Here is a 22,088-nt window from a genome sequence, read left to right as displayed (position 1 = left end):
ATGGTTAAAGAAAGTTCAATTAAAAATGCTAATCGGGGGGGGGGGGAAACTTCCATTCTGAAGGTCTGGCTGTGATCCAAAGCGTTGGAGCTGCAGGAACTATGCCACAAGGATGGCTTTTAGGTAGTCCTAGAACAGGCGTGGCCAAACTAGCTTGAGGTAAGAGCCACATAGAGTAAACTTCCGATGTTTGGACGCCCCAAGAGGTGAATGTCAGATGTTTCGCAAGGAAGAAAGGAAGTAAAATAGATGGGAGAGGAAGGGAGGAGGGAGTGGTGGAAAGAAAGCAACTTTTAACTTTATTTATTTATTTATTTGTTCGATTTATATCCCGCGCTACCCCACCAAGCGGGCTCAGGGCGGCTTACAACACAGAATGCTAACAGTAAATCAGTTTAAAGTACATTAATAATTATACAGCAAAATACATAAAAATATATAAAACACAATATACTATGCTACCTCAATATACTATGCTACCTCTTCCTTAAGTCGGTTCTTCAACTTTAAATACATTCTCCAAACTGCCAGCTGCCTTGGCTTAGAGAAGTGATGTAAAGAGAGACAAATGCCTTCCCCAAACCAGCAGAAGGGGCAGTGGGGGGCTCTGAGAGTCACATAATATGTGCATGGCCAGATTGGAGAAGGCTTTTGTCTCTTTAAATCACTTCTCCAAGCCAAGCCAAACAGCAGCTTGGAGAATGCATTTGAAATTAAACTTGCTTTCATTCCACCTCTCCCTCCCTCCAGCCATCTGTTTGCCTGCCTGCCTGCCCACCTGCTCTCAAACATCTGAAGTTCATGCCTTGCGACTCTCAAACATCTGAAGTTCATGTCTTGAGACTCTCAAACCTCCAACGTTTATTCCGTGTGGCTCCTACGTTGAGCAAGTTTGGCCATTCCTGGGTTAAGCTTCTGTGTGCCTGCACACTTCTAACCACCTAAATCGATCTGCTTATCGAATCATAGAATCCTATAGTTGAAAGGGATCTCCAGGGTCATCTAGTCCAACCCCCTGCACAATGCAGAAAACACACAAATACCTCCCCCTAAATTCACAGGATCTTCATTGCTGCCAGGTGGCCATCTAGCCTCTGTTGAAAAACCTCCAAAGAAGGAGAGCCCATCACCTCCCGAGGAAGCTTTTTCCACCGAGGAACGGCTTTAACGGTCAGGAAGTTCATCCTAATGTGGAGCCGGAAACTCTTTTGATTTAATTTCAACCCATTGGTTCTGATCCTACCTTCCGGGGCCACAGAAAACGATTCCACATCCTCCTCTATAGGACAGCCCTTCAAGTACTTGAAGATGGTGATCCTATCACCTCTCAGCTGCCTCCTCTCCAGGCTAAATATTCCCAGCTCCTTCAACCTTTCCTCAAAGGACTTGGTCTGCAGACCCCTCACCAATTCAAAGGTAGGGTTTTTTTGGCAACAGGAACTCCTTTGTATCTTAAGCCACGCACCTCCTGATGTAGCCAATCCTCCAAGAGCTTGCAGGGCTTTTAGTACAGGGCCTACTGTAAGCTCTTGGAGGACTGGCTACATCAGGGGTGTGTGGCCTAAGATTAGGGTGGCCAGACCGTCCCGGTCTCCCGGGACATTCCCGGTTCTGGCCACCCAATCCCGGCTCCCGGGCTGCCTATACCGGGACCATTAAAGGTCCCGGTTTAGCCAGCCCCGGAGGCGGTGGGCCGCGGGCGCCGGCGGGGAAGGCGGCGAGTGAGAGAGGGAGCGTCCCTGCGCCGGGACGCTCCCTCCCTCACTCGCCGCCTTCCCCGCCCGCGCGCGGGGCCGGCAGCGGTGGCGGAGGCCTCTCCGCGGCCTCCGCTGGTCGCTGGAAGCCCTCCAGAGTCTCTGGAGGGCCTCCAGGGACCAGCGGAGGCTGCGGAGAGGCCGTGGAGCAGCCGGCGCTGGTCCCGGAAGGCCTTCCAGAGACTCTGGAGGGCCTTCCGGGACCAGCGCCGACCAGCGAAGGCCTCCCCGCGGCCTCCGCTGGTCCCTGGAGGCCCTCCAGAGTCTCTGGAGGGCCTCCAGGGACCAGCGGAGGCCGCGGGGAAGCCGCGGAGCACCCGGCGCTGGTCCCGGAAGGCCTTCCAGAGTCTCTGGAGGGCCTCCAGGGACCAGCGGAGGCCGCGGGGAAGCCGCGGAGCACCCGGCGCTGGTCCCGGAAGGCCTTCCAGAGCCTCTGGAAGGCCTTCCGGGACCAGCGCCGGCCAGCGAAGGCCTCCCCGCGGCCTCCGCTGGTCCCTGGAGGCCCTCCAGAGTCTCTGGAGGGCCTCCAGGGACCAGCGGAGGCCGCGGGGAAGCCGCGGAGCACCCGGCGCTGGTCTCGGAAGGCCTTCCAGAGCCTCTGGAAGGCCTTCCGGGACCAGCGCCGGCCAGCGAAGGCCTCCCCGCGGCCTCCGCTGGTCCCTGGAGGCCCTCCAGAGACCAGCGGAGGCCGCGGGGAAGCCGCGGAGCAGCCGGCGCTGGTCCCTGGAGGCCTCCAGAGGCCAGCGCCGGTAGCGGAGAGGCCCGGCGCTGGTCCCTGGAGGCCTCCAGAGGCCAGCGCCGGCAGCTCCCACCCTCCCTTGCCGCGAGGCCGCCGCCGCAGGCCCGCAGGACTCGCCGCCGCCGCCGCCGCTGCTGGACTCTCCGCCGCCCTGGAATCAGGTAAGGAGGCCGAAAGCGCGGGGGGGGGCGGCCTTCCTTTCTTCCCTCCCTCCCTCCCTCCCTCCCTCCCTCCCTTCCTTCCTTCCTTCCTTCCTTCCTTCCTTCCTTCCTTCCTTCCTTCCTTCCTTCCTTCCTTCCTTCCTTCCTTCCCTCCCTCCTCCCTTCCTTCCTTCCTTTCTTCCTTCCTTCCCTCCCTTCCTTCCCTCACTCCCTTCCCTTCCTTCCTTCCCTCCCTCCCTCCTCCTTTCCTTCCTTTCTTCCTTCCTTCCTTCCCTCCCTCCCCCCTTCCCTCCCTCCCTCCCCCCTTCCTTCCTTCCCTCCCTCCCTCTCCTTCCTTCCTTCCTTCCTTCCTTCCTTCCTTCCTTCCTTCCTTCCTTCCTTCCTTCCTTCCTTCCTTCCTTCCTTCCTTCCTTCCTTCCTTCCTTCCTTCCTCCCTCCCTCCCTCCCTCCCTCCCTCCCTCCCTCCCTCCCCTCCCCTCCCCTCCCCTCCCCTCCCCTCCCCTCCCCTTCCCTTCCCTTCCCTTCCCTTCCCTTCCCTTCCCTTCCCTTCCCTTCCCTCCCTCCTTATGTTCTTATGTGACACAGAGTGTTGGACTGGAGGGGCCACTGGCCTGATCCAACAGGGCTTCTGTTATGTTCTTATGTGACGCAGAGTGTTGGACTGGATGGGCCACTGGCCTGATCCAACAGGGCTCCTGTTATGTTCTTATGTGACGCAGAGTGTTGGACTGGATGGGCCACTGGCCTGATCCAACAGGGCTTCTCTTATGTTCTTATGTGACGCAGAGTGTTGGACTGGATGGGCCACTGGCCTGATCCAACAGGGCTTCTCTTATGTTCTTATGTGATGCAGAGTGTTGGACTGGATGGGCCACTGGCCTGATCCAACAGGGCTTCTGTTATGTTCTTATGTGACGCAGAGTGTTGGACTGGATGGGCCATTGGCCTGATCCAACATGGCTTCTCTTATGTTCTTATGTGACAATACTGACTTTGGTGGACCCAAGCACTGATTCAGTGTAAGGGAGCTTTGTGTTTGTGACTGGAGTGGACAATACTGACTTTGGTGGACCCAAGCACTGATTCAGTGTAAGGGAGCTTTGTGTTTGTGTCTTCTGGTGCAATTTTGTTCTCAGATCCTGTATTTACTTCATCAGTATATGGGATAAGGCACTTTCTCAACTGTGCTGCATAATGCAGCCTATTTATTTTGTCCTGTTTGCTCTGTTGGCTCTATCTGCGCCACCTTCATCACTTTCGGGGTGCGGATCCCCCAGTGGGGTGGTCTCCCGACTCCCTCCGCCGGCTGTTTCTGATAGCCCTGCGCCCCCTCTTTCATTTGATATGTGTCCCGTGCGGGTGCCACCCTCCCGCCGGGAGATGCCGCAAAATGAGCCCCCTTGAGGCTTATGGCGGCAGGGCTCGGGGGAAGCGAGCTAGACTGCTGTTCTTTTGAGGGGTTATAGAGTGTTTCGAGCCCATCCCTGTGGCATCGGTCCCATCGTTGTAGGGCCCAGGAGGCCGGCGCAGCGGCCTGCTGAAGCAGCCTGTCGGTCACTTCCGGGTTCCTGTCCTGCATCTCGACCTGTGTTATTAGTGACAGGCTGCTTCGGCGGGCCGCTGCGCCGGCCCCCTGGGTCCCACAACGATGAGACCGATGCCACAGGGACGGGCTCGAAACACTCTATAACCCCTCAAAAGAACAGCAGTCTAGCTCGCTTCCCCCGAGCCCTGCCGCCATAAGCCTCAAGGGGGCTCATTTTGCGGCATCTCCCGGCGGGAGGGTGGCACCCGCACGGGACACATATCAAATGAAAGAGGGGGCGCAGGGCTATCAGAAACAGCCGGCGGAGGGAGTCGGGAGACCACCCCACTGGGGGATCCACACCCCGAAAGTGATGAAGGTGGCGCAGATAGAGCCAACAGAGCAAACAGGACAAAATAAATAGGCTGCATTATGCAGCACAGTTGAGAAAGTGCCTTATCCCATATACTGATGAAGTATATACAGGATTTGAGAACAAAATTGTTTCCGGCGGTGATATTTGGGGGATTTTTGGGGACGTCACAGGAAGTGCTGTGAAGTCACTTCCTGTTTCCGGCAGTGGCATTTGGGGGAAATGATGTCATTTGGGGGAAGTGATGTCAGAGGAAGTGATGTCACTTCCCGTTTCCGGCAGGTGACGCGGGGAAGTGATGTCACAGGAAGTGGTGTCACTTCCTGCTTCCGGCGGTGGCATGACATCACCGGAAGTGACGTCACTTCCTGTTTCCGGCGACACACGCGCTTCGCGCGCGCACACCCCTACCTCCCCCCCCCCCAGGTGTCCCTGGCTGGCCTTCAGACATTATGGTCACCCTACCTAAGATGCAAAGGCAGGCTTGGGGGGGGAGCAGGAACTCTTTTGCATATTAGGCCACACACCCCTGATGTAGCCAGTCCTCAAGAGCTTACAGGGCTCTTAGTACAGAGCCTACTGTAAGCTCTTGGAGGGTTGGCTACATTAGGGGTGTGTGGCCTAAGATCATAGAATTATAGAATCATAGAGTTGGAAGGGACCTCCAGGGTCATCTAGTCCAACCCCCTGCACAATACAGGAAACTCACAAACACCTCCCCCTAAATTCACAGGATCCTCATTGCTGTCAGATGACCATCTAGCCTCTATTTAAAAAACCTCCAAGGAAGGAGAGCCCACCACCTCCCGAGGAAGCCAGTTCCACTGAGGAACCGCTCTAACAGTCAGGAAGCTCTTCCTAAGGTTGAACCGGAAACTCTTTTAAATTAATTTCAACCCATTGGTTCTGGTCCTACCTTCTGGGGCCACAGAAAACAATTCCACCCCATCCTCTATAGGACAGCCCTTCGAGTACTTGAAGATGGCGATCCTATCACCTCCCAGCCGCCTCCTCTCCAGGCTAAACATGCCCAGCTCCTTCAACCTTTCCTCATAGGACTTGGTCTCCAGACCCCTCACCAATGCAAAGGCAGGGCTTTTTGGGCAGCAGGAATTCCTTTGTATCTTAGGCCACACTAGGGTTGCCAAGTCCAATTCAAGAAATATTTGGGGGCTTTGGGGGTGGAACCAGGAGACTTTGGGGATGGAGCCAGGAGACATTAGGGTGGAGCCAAGATCAAGGCTGTGACAAGCATAATTGAACTCCAAAGGAGTTCTGGCCATCACATTTAAAGGGACGGCACACCTTTTCAATTCCTTCCTTCGTAGGAAATAATGAAGGATGGGGCACCTTCTTTTGAGGCTCATAGAATTGGACCCCCTGGTCCAATCTTTTTGAAACTTGGGGGGCATTTTGGGGAGAGGCACTAGATGCCATACTGAAAATTTGGTGCCTCTACCCCGAAAAACAGCCCCCCAGAGCCCCGGATACCCGCAGATCAATTCTCCATGATTTTCTATGGGAATAAATCTCCATAGGGAATAACAGAGTTTCCAGCAGACATTTCTCTCCCCTCCCCCCGCTTTCTGACGACCCTGAAGCGGGGGGAGGGCCTCCAAACTGGGGGGTCCCCTGCCCCCACCTGGGGATTGGCAACCCTAGGCCACACACCTCCTGATGTAGCCAATCCTCCAAGAGCTTACAGGGCTCTTAGAACATGGCCCATTGTAAGCTCACCATCTAGGTCGCTCTCCTCTGGACCCGTTCTAGCTTGTCTATATCCTTCTTAAAATTAGATCCAAGTGGGCAGCCGTGTCGGTCTGAAACAGTTGAACAAAGCAGCAGTCAAGTTGCACCTTTAAGACCAGCCAAGTTTTATTCAGAACGTAAGCTTTCGTGTGCTCTCTAAGCACACTTCATCAGACGAGGGGATCAGGTATAGTGGGCTGAAATACATGCCGTTTGTTGATTAAGAGGGCGATCTGGCTGTGATCGCGTGGTAAAACAGTGCGGCTTGGCCGTTTGGTCTGGATAGCTATAAAAGGTAATAGTTTCCTGCCAGTTGGTATTTCTGCAAATCTAGGTCAACACAAAAGGACATGTATTTCCAGTAGTCCACCTTAAGATCAGGTGTTAGGTGACTTCTAGTAAACCCCTCCTGGCTGGCTGTAAGCGGCAAGAGCAAATGTTTGCACAATATCCAGCATGCATCCCCCCACCCCCTTATGAAAGCTCAGAGAGAGAAACAGCGAGCTTGACACGTGATGGACCGGTGCTGACTTGTAAACAGAGGGAGGTGATGAAGGTCCAGGGATGACTAATAGGGCACTTTGGTTGGGCGCAGGCCGCTGGATATCGTCCTCGCGACAGGAGACAAATGTCTTCCATCCGCTCGACCGCCTCCCCTCCAGTACGGCCAAGCGCCGTTTTGATTAAAGCACTCCTTCAAGAGTCGCTGATTAAATGGAACAAATCCAGCGGGGAGTAAGGGCAGGCAGCCAAGCACTTGTTTATCTTGTCGGTGGAGTAACTCGGCTCTTCCTCCGGGGACGGACAGCAGAGAGTTGGATGCAAAGAGCTCCCCCACCCCAGAGGCGAGCGTGGAGAATCTCAGACCTACAGCTTGCCTCCCTGACCCCCCTCCCGCAGCAGAATTCACTTGTCCCAAGCAAAACTAAAAGCAGCCCCGTGGCGCAGAGTGGTAGAGCTGCAGTACTGCAGTCCGAGCTCTCTGCTCACGACCTGAGTTCGATCCCGGCGGAAGCTGGGTTCAGGTAGCCGGCTCAAGGCTTGACTCGGCCTTCCATCCTTCCGAGGTCGGTAAAATGAGTCCCCAGCTTGCTGGGGGGAAAGTGGAGGTGACTGGGGAAGGCAATGGCAAACCACCCCGTAAAAAGAGTCTGTCATGAAAACGTGATGCGATGTCACCCCAGAGTTGGAAACGACTGGTGATTGCACAGGGGACTACCGTACCTTTAAGCAAAATTTGTTTGCCAGAAGCCAGGAACTGCATAGAAAGAGCAGTTGGCCACTAGCCCAGAACAGCGGCTTGGCTTGAAAGTTTGAGCACGGTCAGGGGTTTTTTTGTAGCAGGAACTCATTTGCATATTAGGCCACACCCCCAATCATAGAATCGTAGAGTTGGAAGGGACCTCTAGGGTCATCTAGTCCAACCCCCTGCACAATGCAGGAAACTCACAAACCCCTCCCCCTAAATTCACAGGATCTTCATTGCTGCCAGGTGGCCATCTAGCCTCTTTTAAAAACCTCCAAGGAAGGAGACCCCACCACCTCCCGAGGAAGCCTGTTCCACTGAGGAACCGCTCTAACCATCAGGACATTCTTCCTAATGTTGTGTAATAAATGCTTTGTAACTGACTGTGTGAGCCTACTTGAAGCAGGGGCAGGGGGGAGCAATGCAGGGTTATTGAAACCGCTTGTAAAGTCCGCCAAGGGGAGAGGGGGAGATGAACTGGGACCTGGAGCTTGGGGGATGACTGTGGGAGGGCTTCTGGAGTTCTGGCCCTGCTGGTGGGACGCCCAACGGCACCTGGGTTTTGGCCACTGTGTGACACAGCGTGTTGAACCGAATGGGTTGCTGGCCTGATCCAATATGGCTTCTCTTACATTCTTATAACACGATACGCCCATGGCCTCCCTTTTCCTGCAGCGCTTCACCCCCGTGTTTTGAGAACAGTTCAGAAAAGTTCTTTGCACAGACACCTTCTTTTCCTGAATCTTCTGCTGCCAGCTCAGCGGACAGATGCACCGAACGGCAAACTCTGCCTTGGCTCAGGCCAGACGAAGAAATGCCCAGTGTGTGCCAAAACGGCAACATGCAGCCCTACCTTTGGCGCTTGGGTGGGTTCGGTGATGTTCTTCCTAATGTTGAGCCGGCTTCGTAATGTTGATGCCCAGCTCCTTCAATGTAGCCGATCCTCCTGGAGCTTACAGTAGGCCCTGTACTAAGAGGCCTGTAAGCTCTTGGAGGATTGGCTACAGGGGTGGAATTCTAGAAGGAGCTCCTTTGCATATTAGGCCACACACCCCTGATGTAGCCAGTCCTCCTGGAGCTGACAGTAGGCCCTGTACAAAGACCCCTGTAACCTCTTGGAGGATGGGCTACATCGGGGAGTGTGTGACCCCTGCCCAGGATAGGGCAATTCATCAAATACAATAAATAATGATAATAATATGCAAAGGAATAATATGCAAATGGCCGAGGACCTGTCTACTTTAGGGACCGCCTCTCCCCATACGAACCCCAGAGAGCACTGAGGTCAGCAGGGAAGAACCTGCTGACTATCCCCGGGCCAAAGGAGGTAAGACTCCAGAGCACTCGTACTCGGGCTTTTTCTGTCATGGCCCCAGAGCTCTGGAACCAGCTCCCAGAAGAAATGCGGGCCCTGCGGGACTTTGAACAGTTCCGCAGGGCCTGCAAGACCATCCTGTTCCAGACGGCCTTCACCAGCTGAAATTACTAAACTACCAGTAAACTTGCCAGTGATTGTAGCACAAAGTATTAATGTGGGAGTGAGCAGTGAAGTGGCCAAATTTGCGGATGACACTAAATTGTTCAGGGTGGTGAGAACCAGAGAGGATTGTGAGGAACTCCAAAGGGATCTGTTGAGGCTGGGTGAGTGGGCGTCAACGTGGCAGATGCGGTTCAATGTGGCCAAGTGCAAAGTAATGCACATTGGGGCCAAGAATCCCAGCTACAAATACAAGTTGATGGGGTGTGAACTGGCAGAGACAGACCAAGAGAGAGATCTTGGGGTCATGGTAGATAATTCACTGAAAATGTCAAGACAGTGTGCGTTTGCAATAAAAAAGGCCAACGCCATGCTGGGAATTATTAGGAAGGGAATTGAAAACAAATCAGCCAGTATCATAATGCCTCTGTATAAATCGATGGTGCGGTCTCATTTGGAGTACTGTGTGCAGTTCTGGTCGCCGCACCTCAAAAAGGATATTATAGCATTGGAGAAAGTTCAGAAAAGGGCAACTAAAATGATTAAAGGGCTGGAACACCTTCCCTATGAAGAAAGGTTGAAACGCTTAGGGCTCTTTAGCTTGGAGAAACGTCGACTGAGGGGTGACATGATAGAAGTTTACAAGATAATGCATGGGATGGAGAAAGTAGAGAAAGAAGTACTTTTCTCCCTTTCTCACAATACAAGAACTCGTGGGCATTCGATGAAATTGCTGAGCAGACAGGTTAAAACGGATAAAAGGAAGTACTTCTTCACCCAAAGGGTGATTAACATGTGGAATTCACTGCCACAGGAGGTGGTGGCGTCCACAAGCATAGCCACCTTCAAGAAGGGGTTAGATAAAAATATGGAGCAGAGGTCCATCAGTGGCTAGCCACAGTGTGTGTGTGTATGTATATATATATATATATATATATATATATATATATATATATATATATATATATATATATATATATATATATATATATATATATATATGGCCGCTGTGTGACACAGAATGTTGGACTGGATGGGCCATTGGCCTGATCTAACATGGCTTCTCTTATGTTCTTATGTTAGAATTTTAACGGATTTTAATCAACTGTAATTATTCGTTATTTATTGTATATTGTATGTATTGAGCTTTTGCTGTTAGCTGCCCTGAGCCGCTTGGTCGGGGAGGGCGGGATACAAATAAAATGTGACTGACTGACTGAATTCCTGCTACAAAAGAAGCCTTGAGCACAGTTATACAATTGCCCCGATTCCTATGTTTTGTGAGGAGGAAGTTTGGTAACGATCATGAGATGTTCTAAAAAGTTAGCTTTTATTTCGTTAATATGTTTTCTTTTAATAGCATTTTTTCCCTACTAGAGGGCACCCGAGGTGCTTGATAAAAATATTTTATCTAAAAACAACAGAAACAAATTAAAACATTTTTTGTGTGTGTGTTATTTATAGTCTGCTGTTCTCGCTTGGATTCAAGGCGGGTTATGCAGAGCGAGTCGATACGATCAACAGGATGAGACATTCAGTAAATAGTGAGATAGGATTTAGGCTGTAGAACCAACCAGAAGTCTGAAAAGCAAGAGCTGAATCAAGGTGTAGTGTTAACACAGCGCATAAAATCAGGGGTGTCAAACTCATTTGTTACGAGGGCCAGATCTGACATGAATGGGACTTTGTGGGGCTGGGCCATGCATGTCATAAAATGTAATGCCAGGTAGCAGAGAGATAAACTTTATAAAAACACAGGCAAACAGTTTGGTGTAGTGGTTAAGTGCGCAGACTCTTATCTGGGAGAGCCGGGTTTGATTCCCCACCCCTCCACTTGCAGCTGCTGGAATGGCCTGGATCAGCCATAGCTCTCGCAGAGCTGTCCCTGAAAGGGCAGCTGCTGTGAGAGCTCTCTCAGCCCCACCCACCTCACAGGGTGTCTGTTGTGGGGGAGGAAGGTAAAGGAGACTGTAAGCCGCTCTGAGACTCTGAGATTGAGAGTGGAGGTTGGGATATAAATCCAATATCATCTTTCCACCACCAATAACTCCTTTGCGTATTAGGCCACATACCCCTGATGTAGCCAATCCTCCAAGAGCTTACAGTAGGCCCTGTATGAAGAGCCCTGTAATCTCTTGAAGGATTGGCTACAACAGGAGTGTGTGGCCTAATATGCAAAGGAGTTCCTGTTACCAAAAAAGCCCTAAAACAACCTGTGACATTAGCTCCTACAAATTATTCTTGGAATGAAGTAAGTATTTTCTTTCTGTCTTTTTTCAGTTTTGGCCTTTTTTAACCCCCCACTCCCACCCCATCTTTACCTCCCCCCCCATTTTTTTAAAAGTAATAAAGATACATAAAAGGAAGAGGGTATTAGGAAATGAAATTGAGAATAATTCTGTAAGAATATTTACATTAATCAGGAACATTCATATTGTATATATTCATATTGTATATACACCAAGATATAATGGGTTCCAAGATGCCTCATTTCTCAGGTTTCCTTTGAAAGTTTACCATAACAATTAAGATTATAACATCCCAACAAAGGTGAATGAAGCACAAGTTAAAATAATAACACTTCAAATCTATTCCAACCAGGGCTTTTTTTTTGTAGCAGGAACTCCTTTGCATATTAGGCTACACCCCCCTGATGTAGCCAATCCTTCAAGAGCTTACAGGGCTCTTCTTACAGAGCTTACTGTAAGATCTTGGAGAATTGGCTACATCAGGAGGGTGTAGCCTAATATGCAAAGGAGTTCCTGCTGCAAAAAAAAACCCTGATTCCAACTATATGCCAAATATATAAGAATGAAGAAGTATTGGCCTTTGCCTCTTCTGAATCCAATGCCTGTCGACTTCATCGGGTGCTTGTGAGTTCTTTTATTCTGCGAGAGGGAGAAACAAACTTCTCCCTGTTTCTCCAGCTCGGGAATAATTTAACAACCTCCTGCCGTGTCTCTCCTTCCTCTCAAGACTTCTTTTCTCCATTTTTTCTTCTTCTAAGGACTTGACAAAGCATCTCCATCTCCTTTGTCCTTTTCTTGTGTGGCTTCTCTGCCTTTTAAGTCTAGAAAGTTGGACACGGAGCAGCCTGAAAGAGCGGGTGTTGACACGCTGTCCTTCTTTGGCATAAAACCTTCTCCGAGAAGGTGTATGTGGGCGGGGGAGAGTGGTTGCGCTGGCCCCGTTTCCAAACCCAGCTTTCAGGCATTGTCTGGCTCCTGCTTGAAGCAAGTACAGTTGCGTAGCGGTCTCTTCTCACCTCTGAGAGGTGGATGATGCTGGGAATATATAGGGAAAAAATGGAGGAAAAGCCAGCGACATCAAAACTGCTCTGTCTCCGTTTGCAGGTTGCTTTCAGCTTGCAGAGCCCTGTCTTACTTGACTTCCTTCTGACCTTGCATCTCACTTGCTTTTCGTACCTTGATTTTCCCCATGATTTTTTTTTCAAAATTGGCAAGTGTTTCTCACAAGCAGGGATGTAAGAACATAAGAGAAGCCATGTTGGATCAGGCCAATGGCCCATCCAGTCCAGCACTCTGTGTCACACAGTGGCCAAAAACCAGAGGACGTCAGGAGGTCCACCAGTGGAGCCAGGATACTAGAAGTCCTCACAGTGTTGCCCCCCTACTCATAGGATCAAGAATACGGAGCATCACTGCCTCAGACAAGACCACAAGAGAAGCCATGTTGGATCAGACCAATGGCTCATCCAGTCCAACACTCTGTGTCACACAGTGGCCAAACCCCAGGTGCCATCAGAAGGTCCACCAGCGGGGCCAGAATTCCAGAATCCCTTCCACTGTTGCCCCCCCCCCCCCAAAGCACCGAGAATATAAAGCATCACTGCCCCAGACAGAGTCTTGCATCTGTATCTTGTGGCTGATAGCCCAAACTTGTCTGATCTTGGAAGCTAAGCAGGATCAGCTTTGGTTAGTTCTTGGATGGGGGACCTCCATTACACAGAGTGAGGCAATGGCTCACCACCATCTCTGGTCTTGAAAACCCTTCAGGGTCTCCATAAGTCAACTGCATTTTCTACCCCGTGTGAAGTGCTTTCGGGAAGTATTTCCTTGAGGTTCTAATCCCTGGTACCTTCACCACGTAGGTCCCCCTTTCCATGTTACATTGAGAGTTTCATGCCAGCAGAACATCTGCTCTAGATGATCTCATGGAGACTCTCTGACCAATGTCACCCTAAATGGCTAAAAAAAAGCTTGTGGGGAAATAATTGTTTTATGATTATCTTCTACTTTGCCCTTTCCGACGTTACTCAGATCTGGTCCCTGCATGGTTGGAGCCAGCTTCCAGGAGCATGTGACCCTGATACTGCAGCAGTTACACTAAGCCCGATCTATTCTTGAGCCCAATTCAAAGTGTTGCTTTTCCCTTGAAAACCTTACATGGCTTAGGATGAGGATATCTAAAGGACTTTCTTCTCACACGCCTGCCTGCAAATTAAGATCACAGTGAGCGACTCTCCTGAATGTCCCACCATCTGAAAAAGTTCATTTGGTGGGTACGCAAGACAGGGCCTTTTCAGTGGCAGCCCCATAATTAAGGACAATCTCCACAGGAAAGTGTGCCTGGCTCCCTTGCTCTCAGTTTTCAGGAGACGGCTGAAGACAGTTTTATTCATGACGGCATTTTATTAGTTTAGGTTTTTCTTCGTATTGGCAGTTGTAAATTGTGGTTTTAATTCATGGCTTTTAACGCATTGTAATGTTTTTTGTCCTGTTTCTATCGCAAGCTGCCTTCTGAGTACTATAAAGTAGAAAGATGGCTGATAAATTTTTTTAAATAAACGACCAACTTAAAGGTGATCTCTTCCCTTGTCAAATCTAAACCTCTCCTCTGTTTTCTTTAGGTTCTTTTTCTGCCTTTGATGCAGACGTCCATCAAAGGCAAAGAAAAGAATGTAATTTCCATGGTACCCTGCGTTTCTTGGTCTCCCCGGCTTTGTTCTTGCGGCTTCCTTCTGTTGGAGGAAACTCCTCATCTGCTGCTCTGTCACGGGGAAGCAGTTCTGCTGGTTTGCCACATACGGCACACGTGAATTTTGTGGGTCAGCTGAGTGCAGGAAAAGGTTATGGAATCATGAGAGAAGGCAGCAATAATGGACGCTGCAGTTTGGGAAGAGGGAAAGTAGAGGAATTCCAGCTGGCTTAGAATTGTTGGCAAGGAGGGGAAAGAAAAGTTGAGTGGCATGCGTATGTGAGAATATGCACGGATGCGGAGTTTGGCTTCAGACGCGGCTGGTACCCTTCCCCAAACACTCTTGCTAGCTGTGGAAGGTGTTGCGGACGTGGCAATCGCAAGGACTTTTAATTGCTGTCTCTGAAGAAGGTGAAAAATCATGTCAGAATATATGTTTTAGAGCAGGGGTGCCAAACATAGGGTCTCGGAAGGGTCCTATCAGGCCCGCGAGCAAACCAAAGTAGATTTGCAACTTACAGATAAACACCTGAACGACACCTGAACAGCATACTCAAGATTGCTACAGCACATTGTCTCCAGTTTTTGATGCAGTGATTCAGAATGAGAGGTGTCAGTTATCAGAGCCTTTTAAACGGGGCGGGGGGGTGTATTATGAGCAGGAACGCACAGGAATGAAGTTCCGGCTGGCTTGGTGTCAGGGGGTGTGGCCTAATATGCAAATGAGTTCCTGCTGGGCTTTTACTCTAAAAAGCCCTCTGTGAAACAATGGTGCTGTCAGAGGGTGTGGCCTATATACAAATGAGTTCCTGCTGGGATTCTTCCTACAAAAAAGACCTGTGCGAAACAACGGTGACATCAGAGAGTGTGGCTTAATATGCAAATGAGTTCCTGCTGGGCTTTTTCTACAAAAAAGCCCCTGCTTTTAAAGAAGCAAAATATTGCAAGAGTGGTAATGTTTTAAGCATGTTTATTTTAAGTTTTTTTTTTTTAAAAAAGAAAAACTTTAATTGTGTTTGTCTGTGTCCGCTACCTGACATTACATTTCATGACATACATGGCCTCATTTATATCAGATCCAGCCCTCAGAACACATGTGTTTGACACCCCTGTTTTTGAGGCTAGCTGTGTTGGTCTGCGGTGGAACAATAAAGGTCAAGGTGGTCCCCTGTGCAAGCACCAGTCGTTTCCGACTCTGGGATGACGTTGCTTTCACAGTGTTTTCACGGCAGACTTTTTTACGGGGTGGTTTGCCGTCGCCTTCCCCAGTCATCTACGCTTTCCCCCCCAGCAAGTTGGGGACTCCTTTGACCGACCTCGGAAGGATGGGAGGCTGAGTCAACCTGGAGCCGGCTATCTGAACCAGCTTCCGCTGGGATCGAACTCAGGTCGAGACCAACAATAGTTTCACGGCGTCAGCTTTTGAGAGGCAAAGTTCCGTTCATCAGATATGAGTAGGAATGGAGAGCCGAGTCTTTATATTCCAGTCAGATGTTGGGAGGGGCATTGCAGAGAATGCTTGCAAAGGATGCTGCGCTGGTCATCCCTAAAGTTCCAGAAGCTTGGTGATGTAAGCCACTTCCTACTTCTTGCCAGCAGATTGAGTGGTCACCTAAGTATATAGGCTACAGGTTCCATTCATGCCCGTCCTCATCAGGGCCTAGAACCCTTAGTCGGCGTGGTCTGCCTTGCAGACGGGGCCGTCTGTCTTCCTTCTGTTTAGTGATCATCTGGATTTGTTTTATCTGTTTCAGAGGCTCGAAAGATGCATGGGCATCGTGACGTCTCTGATCGGCGGAGTCTCGGAGAGGGAAGCCAACGACGCCCTGAATACCCACGTGAGTATCTCCTGCTTGCAACGTTGCGTGCACAATCTTTCTCTTATAAGAACATGAGAGACGCCCTGTTGGATCAGGCCAGTGGCCCATCCAGTCCAACAGTCTGTGTCACACAGTGGCGAAATAACCAGGTGCCATCAGGAGGTCCAGCAGTGGGGCCAGGACACTAGAAGCACTCCCACTGTGCCCTCCCAAGCACTAAGAAGACAGAGCATCACTGCCCCAGACATAATGTAAGAGAAGGCATGTTGGATCAGGCCAATGGCCCATCCAGTCCAACACACTGTGTCACACAGTGGCCAAAAACCCCAGGTGCCATCAGGAGGTCAATCAGTGGGGCCAGGACACTAGAAGCCCTCCCACTGTTGTCCCCCAAGCACCAAGAATACAGAGCATCACTGCCACAGACAGAGTTAGTGTCTTAAGAACATAAGAGAAGCCGTGTTGGTTCAGGCCAATGGCCCATCCAGTCCAACACTCTGTGTCACACAGTGGCCATAAGAACATTAGAGAAGCCATGTTGGATCAGGCCAATGGCCCATCCAGTCCAACACTCTGTGCCACATAAGAACATAAGAGAAGCCATGCTGGATCAGGCCAATGGCCCATCCAGTCCAACACTCTGTGTCACACAGTGGCCATAAGAACATAAGAGAAGCTATGTTGGATCAGGTCATTGGCCCATCCAGTCCAACACTCTGTGTCACACAGTGGCCAAAACCCCCAAGTGCCATCAGGAGATCCATCAGTGGGGCCAGGACACTACAAGCCCTCCCGCTGTTCCCCCCCCCCCGCTGTTAGGCACCAAGAGTACAGAGCATTGCTGCCCCAGACAGATGATTCCCTCTATACCAGCCTCAAGATATGAACGTTAGATGTTTGAGAGCCACAACACAGGAAGGAAGGCAAATAGATGGAGGGAGGGAGAGGTGGAAAGAAAGCCACTTTAACTTTAAATGCATTATCCAAGCCGCTGGCTTGATGTGGAAAAGTGATTTAAAGAGAGAAATGCCTTTTCCAAGTCAGCTGACAGGGTGTTGGGGGCTTTGAGAGCCACATAATATGTTTCAAAAAGCCACATGTGGCTCCTGAGCCACAGTTTGGCCACCCCTGCTCCACATCTGTATCCAAAACAATTACGATTGAGTAGGCTGCTTAAATTAAAAGTGAGGTCCTGCATCTGGAAAAGTCTGGAGAGCTCTGTTTTAAGCTATACCAGGATATCCTCAGCACACACACTGCAAAGCCTAGGATAGATAGGTGTGGAGAGCAGAAAGGTGCATCAAAGGTCGTCTAGTCCGGCCCTGTGCACGATGCAGGAAATTCTCAACCGCCTTTCCCCACCACTGCTTCTCTAGTGACCCTTGATCTGTGCCCAGAGGAAGGCAAAAAACCCCTCCAGGATCCCTGGGCCAATCTGTCCTGGAAGAAAATTCCTTCCTGACCTCAAAATGGCATTCTCTTGGGCATGTAAGAAAGGAGCGCGAGAGCTGGACGTGCCTCATCCCTTCTCGCCTGCCCTCTCATGATTCATGGAGTCAGAATTGTCATGTGGCCAACTAGCCTCTGCTTAACAACCTCCGAAGGAGGAGAGCCCACCGTCTCCCAAAGAAGCTTGTTCCCCCCAAGGATCCGCTCCAGGGCTTTTTTTTGTAGCAGGAACTCCTTTCCATATTAGGCTACACCCTCTTGATGTAGCCAATCCTCCGAGAGAGCCAGTTTGGTGTAGTGGTTAAGTGTGCGGACTCTTATTGGGGAGAACTGGGTTTGATTCCCCACTCCTCCATTTGCAGCTGCCGGAATGGCTTTGGGTCAGCCGTAGCTTTCGTAGGAGTTGTTCTTGAAAGGGCAGCTGCTGTGAGAGCCCTCCCAGCCCCAGCCACCTCACAGGGTGTCTGTTGTGGGGGGAGAAGATAGAGGAGATTGTGAGCCGATCTGTGTCTCTGATTCAGAGAGAAGGGCGGGTATAAATCTGCAGTCTTCTTTAAAAAAAAGAGCTTACAGGGCTGTTAGTACAGGGCCTACTGTAAGCTCCAGGAGGATGGGTTACATCAGGGGGGCCTGGCCTAATATGCAAAGGAGCTCCTGCTAGAATTCCATCCCTGGGCCACACACCCCTGATGTAGCCAATCCTTCAAGAGCTTACAGGACTCTTCATACAGGGCCTACTGTAAGCTCCAGGAGGATTGGCTACATCAGGAGGCGTGGCCTAATATGCAAATAGGCTCATGCTAGACCATCTCTGGACCACACACCCCTGATGTAGCCAATCCTTCAAGAGCTTACAGGGCTCTTCATACAGGGCCTTCTGTAAGCACCAGGAGGATTGGCTACAGCAGGGGGTGTGGCCTAACATGCAAAGGAGTTCCTGCTACAAAAAAGGCCTGATCTGCTCTGACTGCCAGGAAGTTCTTCCTCTTTTGCTTTAGTTTCAATCCCTTGGTTCTGGGCCAACCCGAGGGGTTCCTAAGCAAACAAGTCGAGCCAGAAAGCGATCCCTAGGCGTGATGAGTTTGAAAAGCTAGAGGCCAGGCCCTTCCTGAGGCTCAAAGGAAATGCCCACACCTGGCTACTGCGGCCAGGCCTAAGGAGAAGTGGGAAAGTGTTTGATCTGACCCCGAGGCTCTGCAGTCCCTCTGCTGGTTCCCTTCTGACTCCACGCGGTGCTTGCCCAGCGGAGGTGGCTCTCTGTGCATGAACCAAACCCTCTAAAGGCCGAACAAACTCCAAATCCAGGAGTGAAAATTTTATAAAGTCTCTTTATTCCGAAAAGATGTGAGCAGACCCCGGGAGCGGAGGAGGCAGTCTCTGCTTTCCCGCCATACTCAACGTGGGAGGAAGAACACGTCTGTCTTGTGTGAGACTGCAGCAAGGCGTACCCAGAAAAACACGTTTGTGTTTCTCCACTTGTGTTGATCAATGGTGCCGGGGAAGCGGCTTTGTTAACAATGATCATCTTGAGGGGTACCCGCCTCCCCCCCCGACCTTGGGAGCTCTCTCCTTCAGAGGTTTTTAAAGCACATCGGAGGCCTACGTCTGTACGCCTCAGTACCTGGATTTCTATACGCACCGCCAGATTTTAATTTTGTTCCAACTCGAAAGGCTCGTCTCTAGACTGCGTGCATCAGCGTTCGAGTATCTCTTTGGAGTCTTTGCTCCGCCAGTCATAAGAATAGAAGAAGAGTCCTGCTGGGTCACACCAGTAGAACATCTAGTGCAACATCCCGTTTCAGTCAGCCTTCAACCAGATCTTCTTCGTGGTCTCAGTGCAGTCCCACACATGGGTCTTAAGCTGAGTCAAGGCCCCTAGCTCGGAGAATACAAAAGCTCGCCTCAGGCGTTTTGGTGCACCTCTCCCGACCCGTCAGGAAGCAGTAATCGAATGCACATGCCTGGTGCGGGAGAGGGGCGCCATCCCACTCAGTTTCTTCCTTACCGCCGCTCTGTTCACACCTCTCCTCGCTGAGCTCCTTCTTCATTGTTTCAGCCAGCATCCAACCAGATCTTCTTTGTGGTCTCAGTGCAGTCCCACACATGGGTCTTATGCTGTCAAGGCCCCTAGCTCGGAGAATACAAAAGCTCGCCTCAGGCGTTTTGGTGCGCCTCTCCCGACGCACCAGGATGCAGTAATCTAATGCACCTGCCCGAGCACCATCCCACTCAGTTTTTTCCTTACTGCCGCTCTGTTCACACCTCTCCTCGCTGAGCTCTTCTTCACTTACCTCAGGCCCATCGTCGATTGGTATCGTCTTTTCGTTGCCTCTCTTTCATCTCTTTTTCGCATCGACTTCATTTCCTCGTTTCCTAAAAGAAAAAGTTGTTTTTCGGACTTTCTACTCTTTCCCCCCCTTCCTTTTTCTTTCCCCCGCTTTCCTCGAGCTCATGGAAGGGAAAGAAAAAAATCGCATTTAAAAAGTGCCTTCGCTGCGGGACCAAAATCCCATCATCTGATGGTCACTCGCAGTGCCTTTTTTGCCTGGGGGAAAGCCACCGGGTGGACAGTTGTTCCCATTGCGTGAACCTAGCAAAGCCCAGCTTAATCCCATCTCAGAACCTGCAGTTCATCGGGGCACGTCTTTGCACGGTCTCACATTTGGCGTTCCTCCCTGTCGACCGCAGTTCACACGTACAGTCTCTAGCCGAGACCATCTTTTCCTCTCCGATACAAACAGTCTTCGTGATTCAACGCATGCTAGGGCCTAATGGCGGAAACCACATCAGTGCTACGCTTTGCCAGACTGCACGTGTGGACGCTTCAGTTATGGTTCCTGAAATCCTTTCATCCACGCAGCCAGCATCAGATGCCCCTTCTCAAGGTCCCCCCCCCCCGGTCTTGGAATCCCTGAAATAGTGGACTCTGGATGCCAACTTACCGCAAGGCAAACCGTTTGCATTATCATCCTCCACAGCGATAGTGACAACATGCCTCAAAACAAGGCTGGGGAGCCCATTTTGGAAATCTGACTGCGCAGGGATTGTGGACAGACCAGGAGAGTCTTCTTCACATAAACTGCTTGGAGCTAACGGCTGTGGCTCGTGCGCTCCGTTCATTCCTCCTTTCACTTAAGCACCAGCACGTGCAAATAACATCGGACAACATAGCGACTGTATTTTACCTGAACAAGCAAGGAGGTACTGCCTCAGCCACCCTGTGCCGCCTAGCCATTGCTCTCTGGACCTGGTGTATCGAGAACGACATTTTTTCTCACAGCAGTACATCCCTCAGGAGTAGAGAACGTCTGGGCAGACTTCCTCAGTCGCTCACAGACGAGCAATCACAAATGGTCCCTGGCCCTCAAGTACTTGATATCCGTCTTCCGACGATTCGACAACCCAGAGGTAGATGTCTTTGCCTCCCCAGCGAATGCGAAATGTCCACTGTACTACTCCAGGGGACCTCAAACTATGTCGTCACAAGGGGACGCATTCCTCCACGAATGGAACGGTCGTCTCCACTACATGTTCCCTCTGATCGCTCTAATCACCAGAACTCTTCAGAAAATAGTCCACGACCGAACAGACTGTATTTTAGTAGCACCGTGGTGGCCACGGCAACCTTGGTTCACAAAGATTCTGTTCCTATCGAACAATGTCTATTACCATTTCCCAGATGTCCGGGATCTGCTGTCTCAACAGGTCGGCAGAATTCTTCACCACAACCCAGTAATGCTCTGTCTCACAGCGTGGAGAATCCACTTTTAGCCTTGCCGTTACCTGTTCAGAACGTATACTTAATGCAAGAAAGCCGACTACTCGTCGCTCCTACTCCAACAAGTGGAAACGCTTTTCACTTTATGCCGCCCAACATTATTTTCTACCAGATTCGTCCTCTTTATCAGACATCTTGTCTTACCTGCTTCATCTCCGAGACTCCGGGTTGGCCTTCTCTTCTATTAAGGTCCACCTCTCGGCTCTATCAGCTTTTCACCAACCGATTGATGGACGTACGGTCTTTTCTCATTCTATCACAAAATCCTTTCTTCGAGGCCTTCTTCATCTGCACTCTCCAATACGACCTGTTTTACTGACCTGGAGCTTGCCCTTGATAATTACCCAACTTATGCAACCACCGTTTGAGCCCATGGATAAGATCTCTCTGCATCTCCTCTCGTGGAAAACTGCCTTCCTTACTGCACTTACTTCGAGGAAGCGGGCCAGTGACATTTGTGCATTTCCCCCACATACTGTATTTCACAAAGATAAAGTTGTATTGCGATCTGATCCCGCATTCCTTCCGACAGTTGTTTCTTCCTTTTATTTATCTCGTTCAGCCGTTCTCCCAAGTTTTTTCCCCTGAGTCGAAGGACAACCGCCAAAAAGCTCTCCACAACATTGATGTTAGAGCCCTGGCGTTCTGCCTGCGTAGAACGAAATTCTTCCGTAAAGACCTCGATTTATTTGTGGCATATGGGAAGCCTAGACAAGGTCAAAAAATCCCTACACGGCATTTATCCAAATGGATTTCTTCTGCGATCACCTTAGGCTATGAACTAGCTAAGCAGCCCTTACCTGTAGTTCCTAGAGTGCACTCAACCCGGGCCGTATCGACTTCGTCGGCCTTCCTCTAGGGCGTGTCATTAGAGGACATCTGTGCTGCCGCTGCCGGGTCCTCGCCTTCGACCGTCATAACGCACTACGCCTTGGATGTCCGGGCCAGACGAGATGCCTCCTTTGGCCAGGCAGTTCTTCATTCTGTCTTTCAGTGATGTTGCCGCAGGTACGTCTGTACAGGTAAAGTAGACACATCACTCACTTTGCCGGCACCCTCCATCCTGTTTCTTAGCTTGC

The 22,088-nt window shown here is 50.6% G+C and overlaps 1 protein-coding gene across 1 annotated transcript in view; it reads left to right on the top strand.

Annotated features, from left to right (window-relative positions):
• The window catches only part of INTS3 (integrator complex subunit 3), a 222,075-nt gene that overhangs the window by 28,777 nt on the left and 171,210 nt on the right, over window positions 1–22,088 (top strand). The window contains exon 2 of the mRNA XM_060255779.1: window positions 15,717–15,800. Within this exon, the coding sequence (XP_060111762.1) occupies window positions 15,717–15,800 (84 nt within the window). The remainder of the gene's footprint in view (window positions 1–15,716; window positions 15,801–22,088) is intronic.

The sequence above is a fragment of the Heteronotia binoei genome, chromosome 1, assembly GCF_032191835.1.
Source record: "Heteronotia binoei isolate CCM8104 ecotype False Entrance Well chromosome 1, APGP_CSIRO_Hbin_v1, whole genome shotgun sequence".
NCBI classification, from domain to species: Eukaryota; Metazoa; Chordata; class Lepidosauria; order Squamata; family Gekkonidae; genus Heteronotia; species Heteronotia binoei.
The sequence above is the reverse complement of the archived record's forward strand: the minus strand, read 5'-3'. Positions and strand labels throughout refer to the sequence as shown.